The sequence below is a fragment of the Balaenoptera borealis genome (assembly GCF_965194805.1).
Source record: "Balaenoptera borealis genome assembly, chromosome: 6".
NCBI classification, from domain to species: Eukaryota; Metazoa; Chordata; class Mammalia; order Artiodactyla; family Balaenopteridae; genus Balaenoptera; species Balaenoptera borealis.
Genome location: NC_138863.1, coordinates 59,845,734 through 59,859,588, shown reverse-complemented (window position 1 = coordinate 59,859,588; position 13,855 = coordinate 59,845,734). Strand labels below are relative to the sequence as shown.

Genomic DNA, 13,855 nt, shown 5'->3' with positions numbered 1-13,855 from the left:
TTCCAAGGACACAGCACTAACGACAATTTTAGTTCATTCACCATTCATGCAGTCGTTTATTTACTCAACAAATATTTATTGAGGGCTCGCTACTGCCAGGAATTTCGCCAGACAGACCAACAACCTCTCCTGGCGCCTACCTTCCAGACCGTGAGTTCTTTGTTCCTCGCTCTGTGGCAGAGTGACCAGGGATTAGGCGTGTAGTAGAAAGGCTCGAAGACTCTGATCAAGTCCTTAACGATTCTTCCAATGCACGTTCTCGTGCATCGCTTATTCACAAGTTTTTGTATTCAATATACCCAGAGAGGAACGCAGTGTGTTCATGCATGCTCTCTCCCTGCAAAGGAATATTCCCAAGAGATGTTTTGAAGGAGAAAGCGAGTGCTTCGTTTAAAGCACTTGTTTTAAACGTAAGATTATAATTAAGATCTTTTAAAGCAACACAATTTATTTTACTTTTTCTTCTAAAAGCAACTTTTCCCCCTGTTCTCTACAAAAAAGTTTTTTTAAAGCCTCACACTGTATTTCGTCGTAATGTCAGGTTCGTTTCAAAGGGCAATGAAAAATCTCACGCTCATTCTGACTTAGGTAATTCTAAATTTTGACGGAAGAACGTTAACTCCAAACCACATTAACGCAGTGTTTAGCTTCCATTCTTCTATAATTTCTATACTTTATTATCCCATAGATAAGTCTTAACTAACAGCAGCCCTTTCTCATTTCAAAACCACAAGTCATATAAAACAACTTCCCGTGCTTTCTGGAAAGAAAGATCAGGATTTAACTCATTTTATTGCTTCAGATAATGTTGCGGTTACCAGATAAGAGGTGCTACATCTAGGGACAGTGCCTGGGCTGATAAACGGAGTTCGTGCTTCATTCTTCGATTTTTATTTTATATAACGTAAACCGCACACCGCAGGGAAAGTGCTAAATGCAGAGGCCGGCGCAGCTCTCCACTACTCCCATCTCCACTTTTCGTCTCCCAGCCCCGGAATTCATGCAAATCAGTCTGCTAACCCCGGGGCAATACGACCCATTTTCGCGCCATTCGCTCGGGACCGTGCAGCTATGTAAAGAGAGTGGTCCTGGAGCTCCCAAGGCACCACATTTCCAAGGAGGATTTTAGGGGACTGCATGGCTATCACAGGACTTCAGGGTATCTGGGGGGACCGCTTTTTTCCCGGGGCCGAGTGGGTCTCTCGCGCGGGTGGGCCGTTACCACAGCTGGCAGGACCTGCGCCCCAACGCGGGAAAGCCTGCCGCGCCCCGCCCCTCCGGCCCAGGCTCTGAGCGCCCCGCCCGCCCGCCCGCGCGGCTCGAGCTCCGGCTCCTGCGTGGTGGGACGGCGGCGCGCGCGGCTGCTCAGCTCTCAGCGCTCCGAGCGCCAGCCGCCAGCATGGACTCTCGCCGCGTGCCGGTGAGGCTGGACGGGCGAAGGCGCGGGATTGGCGCGGTGGGTGTTGGGCACGGGCGGACCCCCTCCAACTCCGCGGCGGAGTGCCCTTATCAACTGGTGGCCGTCCTGGGCGGCGCCCGTTGAGGCAAGCCCTAGATTTTGTGCACTTGGGGGTAGTTCGGGGACTAGGGGCTGTCCCCGACGGGCGTGTGCACCCGGCGCGCGGGCGGTCCGGAGATTTGAGATGTTTGCAGGATGGTTGGCAGCCCGGGGGAGCTCGAGGCCACGTGCGCCCGAGGTGCACGTGCGCTGGGGGCTGGCCGGGGCGGCCCATTGTGTCCGCTGTCCGGAGCCCTGCCCGCGGGGCGCGGAGGGGAGCGCCGCCCTGCAGCCTCCAGGCCCTTTCCCGCGCGCAGCCCCGCGCGCACTGGGGGTCCTTGGGCGCGCTTCCCTCCCGCTTTTGCATCAACCATGCCGGCAGGCGCTTCTAACCACTGAGGGTTTGGAGTTTGGAGTTTAAAGGTCTTGCAAATCGGTCTCTTTAGAACTTGGGTTGCGCACACTTGAGGGGGCATTTCCAGTCCCAGGCGGTGATTTAGTGCAGCGGAAGGACTTGGTCTGAACGGTTCGCCGACCGTTTGCTCATTTCCCCACTCCCTTCCCCACCCCCCAACCATATTCTCAGCAGCAGGACGTAGCCCTGATGGAACGTTACTTTCTGCTCTAACGGAAACCGGAACGGAGGGTCTGCCCCAGAAGAGGTTAGAGGGTGGGGGTTGGGTGAAAAGGAAGAGAGTGACACCCTTAAAATAAATATCATGGGTAAGGGACCCACGTGGGGAGGCTGGGATTCCCTGGGGGTGGGTGGGAGAGGGCGTGTTGGGGGCGTGGTTTCAGAGACAGCTCTCCTGAATGGACCTGGGCATTGGCTTTCGGCATGAAGAAAGACCAAAGAAGTGTGTAGCTGGACTTGGACTCTGACGTGCCTGGGTTCAAATTTGGGCCATCGTGGGACTTGAATAGTTCCTTTCACCGCTCTAAGCCTCAGTTTCCACCTTTGTTGCAAGGGATTAATGTGAAAGCATACTTAGTGCCTGGCACAAAAAAACACCTATTAAGTGGTGTTAGTTATTACCTGTTTGCCAAGAAAGTCCATCTCACCCATGATCATTTGCCTTGCTTCTTTCTAGGTCTTTTCCTCCGGGTATACATTTGCCTGATAACTAACTCTTGGCATGTGGTGACTAGTTAAAGCTCAGCAGGTATTTCCCTGGGAGCTTCCAATAGAATGCCTCCCTTGAGGCTGTCTTGGGCGTGACTGCTGGCAGGTATATTGATGAGTGAATGGTGATAATTCCTGCAGTAGTGCAAGGAGCATTGCTGTTTTAGGAGACTGCAGACTCCTTCCAGCCCTGTGATCTTGGGCAATCTGTTTCTCCTCCCTGGAGCCTTTAATTTGCTCATCTGGAAAATGGGGAATTTCTGAGATCTCCTTTAATAGGTAGTACCTCTACCTATTATCACATTTTCCTGCCTTTCTAAAAGGACAAAAGACTAAAACTTCCTAAGATGATTGAATGGAGTCTGTTGAGGAACACTGGGTGGTTGGGTCCCATCATCATGAAAATAATTTTATTTGCAAGAGAAATGCATAATGTTAAGTGTAGAAGGAAGGTCAGAATGTTCTGTTCACCCGACACCTCACATCTTGGCATTATTTTTGTGGGACCCCTAGCAGAGCTTGCCTTTTCAAAAGTTTTCAGTGTAAGGAGAAACTTCTGTTGCTCCATGGCTATACTTCAGAAGAGAAAAATATAGGAACTGCTAATACAACATTTAAGAAATCTCATTAAATATTAAGAAACGGTAGAAACTGCTATCTTTTTACATGAGGTAGATGCCAGTTGCATGTTCTGATGAGCAGTGCCAGGCTATTCAGTGTTCATGAATGAAGGCTGCATTTTCATATCCACAGGCCATTTGTGTCTTATGAAAGGACTTCTAAAAACTTAAGACTTGTGCAGCAAGGGGACTGCAGAAAGAGCTGAATGTCTGGCCAGCCTAATAGAGCCCTGAAGTGGAATCAGGCATTCTACCTGGGTTTGGAGGACTGTTTGACCTTTAACTTGGCTCCTGTACGTTTGTTCACTGGGTCGATATATTTGATTTGTAAGGACTTGTGCTGAAATCACTCTACCCCTCCTGATTGGCACAAGGCCTGTTTGAAAGCCTGCCATCTCGAAGTAGAGGTGCTGCCCAGTTTTTACAGTTTGGGAAATTAGCATCACAGTACAGAGCCCAAAGCTTACATAGAAAGATCTCATTAGCTCGATTTTGGCTGAGGGAGAGAAATCACTCTACCATTTTGTACTTTTGAAGTACAGTTTAATTTTTTTTTTTTTTCTTAAGGGCAGATTTTAGGAGTTTAGCTTTTAATGCCTTGGGAGCTCAGTATAATAATGCTAAGAGTTGGGGGCTCTTAAGGTGGGTAAAGGGGTAGCTCTACAGATATTTGAATAAATTGATAGTTGTCATTATAATGTTCCTTCAAAGGGATCTCTTTTTAGGATTTTACCTGGTTTTGAAAAAATTTTTGTAGCAGTTGCAAACCCTCCTTTTTCTGTGTAGGGTATAAGAAATGGACATATCTCCTCTGCTGTTTGAACCTACTCAACTCAAAAATGATATCTTTCATTAGATTCTGCGGTAAGCATCCCATTTAATAGTGTTGCCATTTCTGTTTGCAGCAAAAGGATCGCAGAGCAAAGAAGAACTTCAAGAAATTCAGATATGTGAAGTTGATTTCCATGGAAACCTCGTCATCCTCTGATGACAGTTGTGACAGCTTTGCTTCTGATAATTTTGCAAACACAGTAAGTGCTGCCTGAGAATAAACAGAATGGAGTCTGCCGTGCTCAAAATGCCTCAGATGCTTTGTGCGTGATTAAAACTGCTTGCTTTTTGCCTACATTTCTATACAGCCGTTATGAAAATACAGTGTGCACTGTAATTTCATTTCACTTTTTGCTGTGGTTCTAGGTAGTAATTGTTGGAGGTAGATTAGCTACTTACTCTATCCTTTTGAAATGTCGCCTAACCTAACATGCCTGATGATTTGCCATAACAACTCAGAAATCATTTGTAAACCTCTGAACCATTTTTCTTTGTAACAAAAGCTATTCTCTTGTAGTGCACTTGTAAATGTGATTTGCTCTCTGCACGGTTTGTGGAAAATTGGTTCTTGAAAAAGGAAAAAAAAAATGCACAACCACATTTATTTATTTATTTTACAGAAACCTAAATTCAGGTCAGATATCAGTGAAGAACTGGCAAATGTTTTTTATGAGGACTCTGATAATGAATCTTTCTGCGGCTTTTCAGAAAGTGAGGTGCAAGATGTGTTAGACCATTGTGGATTTTTACAGAAACCAAGGCCAGATGTCACTAACGAACTGGCCAGTATTTTTCATGCCGACTCTGATGATGAATCGTTTTGCGGTTTCTCAGAGAGTGAGATACAAGATGGAATGGTGAGTTTGAGAATTTCACCAATATCAAGAAATAAGGTACATTTAGAGGCATGACATACTTGCTTAAAAAGTTTTTTTTTCTTACGATTTTCGTTTTAGTCATGCCAGAAGATTTTGTTGATCTTTTAAAAAGTTTTAAGAGTATTTTCTTCATGTCTCAAAGCAGTTTTTTACTCATGTAGTTCTACTTGTAAAGCTTGACCATTTTTGTAGTCTCTGAAAATCTTGGAAACTGGTAAGATAGAATTGGCCCACCTGCAGATTTCTGTTGCTACAGAAATCCAGCCTAATCAGAGGAAGCACACGTGTCCTCAAGATGAGCTACATTCACGTTTAAGTTCAGGTGCCCAGCCCAGGGCCTGACATAGAGTAGGCCTTCAGTAAATGTCGGTTCCCGTAGTGGATCTGTGCCTGCATCTGGAAAGCCTGTGATAACTCCCATGCAGGAGCTCAAGTGCAGGTAATGACAATTAGGGCCCTGCCTGCTTCCACTTTTGCTCCTTTGTTGGCTTTTCCTGTGCATGCTGTCTTACCTTTGGCCTCTGACCTGCTCAGGACACTGCTGCCGCTGATGCGCCTCGGTCCCACTCTCCCCGAGCATGCTGATTACTTCTGCACACGTTTTTCTGTTAGCAAGACTTTCTCGACAAACTGTTGATTTGCAGTCGGGTGCGTGCTCTTTAGCTCATTGTGGTCTGACGCGGGTCCACTGCCTGGGACCACGCTTGAGTGGCACTGACACGAGTGAGAACGCCTGCCCAGCGAGTGTTTATCACTGTCTAACTTCATGATGATGTAATATTTCCTCTAAGAGGTGATGTTGGTCTAAATCAGTATGTATTGGAGTTATTGGCAGGGGCTGACCTGTGAATCTGGATGTCACCCAACATTGTCTATAGCCTGAATCATTTCTGGGCAATGTTTCAGTTCTTTGTAGATGCCATTTGTTGCGATTGATAAAATGCCAATTGATTAAAAGGCTTAAGAACTGATAGAAGTCTTGTCATTTTATATCTTTCAACCCATGCACCCTAAAAATATATGAAGAGTACAAAAAGCGGTGGGGATTTTGGAATGTTAAAAAATGGGTCTTCCGTTTCTGGGACTTTATGGGTGGTATTTTTTTCTTCTCTCTTTTTTTGTTTGTTTTCAACCATCACCACAGTCAATTTCAGAATATTTTCATCACCCCAAAAAGAAACCCTGTACCCGTCAGCAGTCACTTTGCATCCTTTCCCAATATCCTCAGTTCCTGGCAACCGTTAATCTATTTTCTCTCATAGATTTGCCTATTCTGGGCATTTCCTATAAATGGAACCCTACAATATGTGGTCTTTTGTGACTGGCTTGTTTCACTTAGCATAATGTTTTCAAGGTTCTTCCATGTGCCAGTACTTCATATCTTTTTATTGCTGAATAATATTCCATTGTGTGAATATACCACATTTTATTTATCCATTCATCAGTTGATGGATGTTTGGGTTGTTGGCACCTTTTGGCTGTTAGGAATGATCCTGCTATGAACACGTGTGTACAGGTTTTTGTATGGACATATACTCTTCAGTAGGAGTAGAATTGCTGAGTCATATAGTCCATGTGGTTAACCTTTTGAGGAACCGCCAGACTGTTTTCCAAAGTGGTGGCACCATTTTACAGTCCTACCAGAGTGTGTGTGTGTGTTCCAGTTTCTCCACATCCTTGCTGTACTTATTGATTTGGCTCTACTAGTGGGTGGGAAGTGATGTCTTGTGATTCTGATTTGCATTTCCCCAGTGGCTAATTTTCATACATTTTAAATGATGGAAACATATTACTTTTGGAATCTGAGATTTTAAAACTTTTAGGCTTACAAAAAGTGGATAATAGATGGAGGTAGTCAGATCTCAGAGAGACAGAAAGTAGAATGGTGGTTGCCAGGGGCTGAGGGGGAGGCGAGTGGGGAGTAATTGTTTAATGAGTATGGAGTTTCAGTTTGTGAAGATGAAAAAGTTCTGGAGATGGATGGTGGTGGTGGTTGCAGAACAATGAATGTATTTAATGTCATTGAACTGTACACTTAAAAATGGTTCAAGTGATAAATTTTATGTTATGTTATATATATTTTGCTAGTTTTTTAAAAATGTAGATCAGAGCATTGAGACATCTTTTAATAAAGTTTAGTATTGCCATAAGCACTGAAATCGTATTTATGAGAGCACACATATTTACTCCTAGGGGAATTCTTTTAAAAATGCATAAAGATTCTATTTTTAAAGAAATGAAAAAGGGAGCTGGGATTTTCACATTAAAAAAAATGGCTCGGAACCACTGGCCTAGGGACTGTGAAGGTGGCTTATAACAATGTCTCAGGTAGGCTCCCCGAGTTAAACTACACTCAGGTTGTTGTATTTATTTGTAATTCCTGATTTTGTTACCCAGAGCTGTCAATTAAACTTGACAATTAAAGTGTTCAGTGCAAATGTATTTGCTGCAAGCTTTTTTTGTTCCAAAGGCATATTTTGTAGTCATACTCTTGCAGACTGTGCAACAATCAGCAAGTCATTAATGCCTCACTCGTTCTGATTGACTAGAGGCTGCAGGCAGACCACGCGGGCTGTCGGACCCGCAGTCAGTGCAGAAGTTCCGGACCTCTCCGGGTGGCCATGAAGTTTCCAACTCGAAACACCAGGGGAGCAGCCAACGAGAGAGCAGCGCCCCCCGAACCCTCAGAGAATTCTGTGACTGATTGCAATTCTGATTCAGAAGATGAAAGTGGCATGAATTTTTTGGAGAAAAGGGCTTTAAATATAAAGCAAAACAAAGCAATGGTAGGTATCTGACTTTGAATGTATTAGAACTCACCCTTCCTTCCCAGCTTTTCTCTAAGCCACTTGTTGCTTATATCTTTGTCATAAGAATTATTTTCCATGTAGCTCTGAAATCTTTATAACGTATGTTTTAAAATGTGTTTCTTTCCCTAAACTGACTTTTCTTTTTTTAATCTATTAAAGTCTTGGTAGATGTATAGGGGAAATCAGAAACTCTTTGAAACGTGCTATTGTGATTTCCAGAATTTACTTGTTTTCAGTAGTTATTCTGAACCAATAACTTCTGTTTAATTTCCTCCCTTTTTAGCTTGCAAAACTAATGTCAGAATTAGAAAGCTTCCCTGGCTCCTTCCCTGGAAGGCGTTCCCTGCCAGGCTCCAGTTCAGTAAGTACAAATCCTTGTTTGTATGGTACTGTTTTGGGCAGGTCTGATTTTAAAGTGCAATTTCGTTATTTCATGTGGTCTTGTAGACAGACTTAGAGGTGATAGAGGAAAGCTTCTGACAGATCTCTGGGACCTCTTCCTTGCACCCTGGGCCAGGGGTGCCCCTGCCCCCCCATGCCCAGCTCCTGTGGGGCTCAAACCCCACCCCCCTCCGTTTTCCTTGGCCACCCACGTGGCACGTGGGATCCTAGTTCCCGGACCAGAGATCGAACCCGTGCCCCCTGCAGTGGAAGCACGGAGTCTTCACCACTGGACCGCCAGGGAAGTTCCTCAAACCTCTTTTGATTGGTTGTTTCTCTTCCTCCCACCCAAGTAAACCTAAGACCCTCAGGGGTAGGAAATAAAGATCGAAAATTGTTTTTTCTGTATCCCCAGCATTGGCAGATTCCTCCTACATGGTAATTGATGTTTTTAAAATCTGAGAATGAAAAAAAAGAAAGAAAAAACAATTTGTTAACCAAGTCATGACCTAGTATATGTGATTATATTCTGAGGAAACTAAGCTGGTGCAACTCAGGGGAATCTGGTGTGTCTGGTGTGGTACAAAAGAAAAGATTTCCTTTCCCACCTCTCCGGGAGCAAGAATAGAACAAGGAAAACCATACCTACATTTCTCTCTTGGGCAGTATAGGAACAGTGAATATGTTTCAGGGCTCAAGAGATGTTGTAGAAAAGGTTTTTTTTTTTTTGGAGAATGAGATTCTTTCTTACACCTTTATTGAGTAAAGAATAAATAGATCATCCCTCAGTTTGAGAGAAACCAGGTTTGGTGTTAACAAAAGCCAAATTACAATGGCTGTATCATTTCTGGGCTCATATTCCATGCATTACAGAGAGGATGAAGGAAATTAGAAAGTGGAGTACTCCTTTTACTTAAAGGAAAACCTGGTTCAGGAGAAGGGACCCCTTCTCATTCTGGAATAAACGGCTCCAATCCTCTGTGTTTTGTTCAGCGTCCAAAGACACCCCGAAGGCGCACATTCCCAGGTGTCGCCTGCAGGAGAAACCCTGAGCGGAGAGCTCGTCCTCTCACCAGGTCAAGGTCTCGGGTCCTTGGGTCGCACAGTGCCCTGCCCATGGAGGAGGATGAGGAGGAGGAGGAGGAGGAGGAGGAGGAGGAGGAGGCGGATAAGTACATGTTGGTGAGAAAGAGGAAGCCCATGGCCGGCTACATGAACGTGAGTTCTCCGCTTTTATGCTTTCTCTTCTGTTTGTCATGTTCTGTGGGCCCAGGATCATGGACACAGCCCGGGAGCACACACACCCTCAACACCAATGGTCCGTATTAAATGTTCTTCTCAAAACACTCCAGAATGGTTAAGGTCACATCAGCTTATTTTGATGGTTCTTGGTAGCAGGCAAGAGAATCAAAATTATCTTGGGCTTTTCTTAATTGTAGGAGTCATTTCCATGATGTTGTCCCATGATCCTTAGTAAACTTAGGATTCGCCCCTTCTCCGTAAGCTCTAAGAATGATTTCCAGGTTGAATTCTCTGAAGAAATGACAAAGAGAGTATCTTGAGATTCAGAGCTGGCGAGAGCCAGTCAGGCCACTCTGTTCCATGTTTCTCATTATGCAGGAAGATGACATGCCCCGAAGTCGTCGCCCTGGATCCATGACCCTTCCCCATATAATTCGCCCAGTGGACGAAATCACGGAGGAAGAATTGGACAACATCTGCAACAACTCTCGAGAGAAGATCTATAACCGTTCATTGGTCAGAGCCTCTAAATGATGTCTGGAAATGTACACGTCTGTGAGAGAGACATTTTGCTAATGTTCTAACAGTCTTAGCATATGGGATGTGTGCCTGTGTGTTTTTTTCATGTAAGAAAAGAGAGTTTTGTAGCATCCTTGGGATTTAGCTTTCTTAGTAAGTTTGCAGTAGTAGTAGTTGCTTAGTAAGTCTTCAGTAGCATTAAATCTTTTCTCTTAATTTAGAAATTGATTCATTCAACCTAAGTATTTATTAACGTGTGCCTACATAGATAGGTGCTGGGGATATGGTGGTGTGCTAAAGATAAACAGATCTTTTCCTGATGTAGTTTTTATAACATAAGGTATTGAGTCTGCCAGATGAATGAAATCACCATGCTTGAGATACTTTTCATGTCCTTTTGTATACATGTGTATATAGATGTGAACTAGGATTCAAAGAGAAAATATCAGACTCTACCCACAAAGAAGGACATTCTTTTTTTTTTCCTTTAAATTTTTTTTTGTTGTCAAATTCATCCTTTTTTTGGCTGTGCGGCTTGCCCTCCGCAGTGAAAGCGTGGAGTCCTAACCACTGGACCGCCAGGGAATTCCCAAAGAAGGACATTCTTTTAAGTATTTTGTCTACAAAAAGCAGTGTTTTTGTTTTTGGTTCTTATTTGCTTATTGTTTGCAGGGATCGACTTGTCATCAGTGCCGCCAGAAAACTATGGATACCAAGACAAACTGCAGAAACCCAGAGTGCTGGGGCGTTCGAGGCCAGTTCTGCGGGCCCTGCCTTCGAAACCGTTATGGTGAAGAAGTCAGGGATGCTCTGCTAGACCCAGTAGGTGCCTTGAAGGGGTGGTCCTGTGGGCTCGAGAGTCCGCCGTGAGCTGATAGGGCCAGAAAGAGATTGAGCCCTTAGTGTCGTGGGACATTCATTTCGGGGAAGGCAGATGAATTCAGAGTGTTGGTGCTAGATAGCTGTGAGCCCTTCTGGAGAGCTCCCAACCCGGCCATTCGGGGAAGTCCGTTCTCCACTTAGCCCTGCTAGTGGCTGTGGAACTTTTTCCATGGGATTTCCTAAGGGAACGTGATGCATGACTAACGGATGTTAAACACATTACGAGTTTTTAATAATTAAAAAGAAAAAGATCTGAATGCAATTGATCATGCCCACCTTAAAGGTTAAACAGGAGTAGATAAGTAAGTGGCGGCGTGAGGTTTAACTTAATGGTGCCTTTTCATGCTTATTCAGAACTGGCACTGCCCACCGTGTCGCGGGATCTGCAACTGCAGCTTCTGTCGGCAGAGAGACGGGCGGTGTGCAACTGGGGTGCTCGTGTACTTAGCCAAGTACCACGGCTTCGGGAATGTGCATGCTTACTTGAAAAGGTAGGGCTGGTTTTTCCCTCTTCCACACCGAAATCTGACATTCATTTTTGTATCTTAATAAAAAGATGGTAGAAGTCAGAATAGTGGTCTTAGGGAGGGCAGGAGGGTGCAGGTATTAACTAGAAAGGGGCACATGGGGAGTCGGGGAGCGTTGGAAACATTTTATATCTTCATCTGGGTGGTGGTGACCCTCGTGGGCGTGTGTGTGTAAAATTCAAGCTGTACACTTAAGATGTGTTATAACTCGATAGAAACGTTTAAAAGAGTGAATTAGGCTCTCAGCAGATTATTATTTTTTAACTTTTTTAAAATTGGAGTATAGTTGATTTACAATGTTGTGTTTCAAGTATACAACAAAGTGATTCAGTTATACATATATATATATATATTTTTCATATTCTTTTCCATTATGGTTTATTACAAGATACTGAGTTTAGTTCCCTGTGCTATACAGTAGGACCTTGTTGGTTATCTATTTTATATATAGCAGTTTGTATCTGTTAATCCCAGACTTCTGATTTATCATCCCCTCAACTCCCTTCCCCTTTGGTAACCATAAGTTTGTTTTCTATGTCTGTCAGTCTGTTTTTGTTTTGTAAACAAGTTTTCATTTGTATCATATTTTAGATTCCACATATAAGTGATATCATATGGTATTTGTCTTGCTCTATCTTATTTCACTTAGTATGGTAATCTCCAGCTCCATCCCTGTTGGTACAAATGGCATTATTTCATTCTTTTTAATGGCTGAGTAATATTCCATTGTATATATGTACCACATCTTCTTTATCCATTCCTCTGTCGATGGACACTTAAGTTGCTTCTGTGTCTTGGCTATTGTAAATAGTGCTGCTATCAACAATGGGGTGCGTGTCTTTTGGAATTAGTTTTCAGAAGAGAATTCTTAGGCCGAAAACCATATCCTGACATGTTCCCTCTTCTCTTTCAGTCTAAAACAGGAGTTTGAAATGCAAGCATAATAATTGGAAGATCCACTACCTGCCTTCCACTTCACAAATCTTCCTTGTTTTAAAGTTTTCAATTTTGTCATGTGATTGAAACCCGAGTTTAAGAATTCTGATGATCAGTCTGTCTTATAGGCAAATCAAGTTAACCTCATTAGACATGCCTGCATGTCTGGGCGTCAGGGGGGTGTAGTGCCAGCTGTACTCTGCCCTCCTGCAGTTTCTCCTTTGCATTTCCCCCCACCCCTCATCCCATGCCATCCCCCTCTTATTTCCAGTGGTTCTCTTCCATCATTTAGTTTCAGAATCCTTTTTAAATGACAATTTTATGAAAGCATGTTTGATTTAATTGGTGTTGAAATAGCCCTGGAATCCACCCATAAAACCAAGCACTTAGAAACGCAGTAGTAGTGTTAACTAACTACATCTCTCGATTTCCAGAGACTAGCCCTCTAACTTGCTTACGTGAAAACACTGGGTCTGATTTAGTGTTCGCTGACATTTTTAACAGAATCAAGGCACAAAAGTCTTAAAACCATGTGGAAAAATTAGGTGATTGTTGGCAAGTGGAGTATTTGACTGTGGAGGCCTCACAGTGGAGGCCTGTGGAGGAGAATAGTCCATGTATTGTATTCCATGTATTGTGCTTATTATTCAAGTTGTCACAGTTGAGGCTTAGTTGCTGCTGATTTCTTCCACCAAGTGCATCTGGCCCACACGGTCACGACCCAAAGGTTCTCGTGCAGTGCTATGCTTGAAATCATTGTAGAAAAGCCATCCTGGGGAATTGGGACGGGGAGCAAGCCTTCAGTAGTAGGCCGATTTGAATTCATGGAATAAAACTTCAGGATAATTGTAGTTTGCCACATTTATTTCAGTTCATAACGTAAGGTATTTCAAATAAATTCTTGCTTATGTTGCATGGAAAATTGATACTTACACTCAGCTACAATTCTTTGCAGTTTTTACTTTCTTGAAGAAATTATAAGCCAGGCACAGGGTTCACATTCAGGTTTGAAGCACTTTTATAACACTGAGAAGTGCCTTTTTGGAGAAGGGTGACTTTCAACAGTTTGCTAACTTGACATCTCTGCCAGTTTAGTTTCTGGGCAGAGTCCATGTGTCGTCTCTCCCTCCCCCTGTTTCGGCATGAATCAAATCGTTCGATAGAGGTAGAATCTAAGTGTGTGTGTGTTCATTTTGCTTTGCGTCTGCAGCCCGTAGCTGTGCCCGTGCAGTGTTTGGTGCATAATTGGACCTTGAATCAATAAATGTAAATAGAGCATTTGATCTGTTATGCTTTTATACAAAGTTTTTTATTTTAATAATAAAACATTTTGTTCTAGCTTGTCTGCTTTTTAAAAAATCTTTGATACTCAATCTTACTGCACTGAGTCCTAATTTTTCCCTCCTATTGAAACAAAAGACCATTTCTGCCTTTTCGAGAGGCCCCCCCCCACCCACCTGCACACACACACTTTGGCTTAAGTTTCTGACAGTCAAGGGCCAGCTCTTTTGAACAGGGCCTGGCTTGGTGATACGCCTGATAGCTGTGAATCAGAATCAGCTAAGACGGCTACATCACCAGATAGAAAATACGGGCCCATGAAGTTTT

General features: G+C 43.6%; 1 protein-coding gene across 4 annotated transcripts; it reads left to right on the top strand.

Moving 5' to 3' along the window:
* The first annotated feature begins 1,299 nt into the window (after positions 1 to 1,299).
* Positions 1,300 to 13,585, top strand: CDCA7 (cell division cycle associated 7). 4 transcript variants are annotated; one of them, XM_082397734.1, is made up of 10 exons: positions 1,300 to 1,420; positions 4,147 to 4,272; positions 4,693 to 4,929; positions 7,500 to 7,736; positions 8,044 to 8,121; positions 9,135 to 9,359; positions 9,762 to 9,899; positions 10,575 to 10,724; positions 11,139 to 11,275; positions 12,225 to 13,585. In XM_082397734.1, the coding sequence occupies exons 1-10, from the start codon at positions 1,400 to 1,402 to the stop codon at positions 12,253 to 12,255; spliced, it is 1,380 nt and encodes a 459-aa protein (XP_082253860.1). In that variant the 5' UTR covers positions 1,300 to 1,399; the 3' UTR covers positions 12,256 to 13,585. The 4 variants fall into 4 exon arrangements, with proteins under 4 accessions (XP_082253860.1, XP_082253859.1, XP_082253862.1 ...); XM_082397733.1 differs by having other exon boundaries at positions 1,300 to 1,456; XM_082397736.1 differs by lacking the exon at positions 4,693 to 4,929.
* The last annotated feature ends 270 nt before the right edge of the window (positions 13,586 to 13,855 follow it).

Excerpts from the sequence above, each read along its gene's own strand:
- CDCA7 (XM_082397733.1), top strand. The coding sequence starts at position 1,400 with ATGGACTCTCGCCGCGTGCCGGTGAGGCTGGACGGGCGAAGGCGCGGG. Across the intron at positions 1,457-4,146 it reads GAAGGCGCGGGATTGGCGCG|CAAAAGGATCGCAGAGCAAA; the intron begins GTGGGTGTTGGG and ends TTCTGTTTGCAG. Across the intron at positions 4,930-7,499 it reads GTGAGATACAAGATGGAATG|AGGCTGCAGGCAGACCACGC; the intron begins GTGAGTTTGAGA and ends CTGATTGACTAG.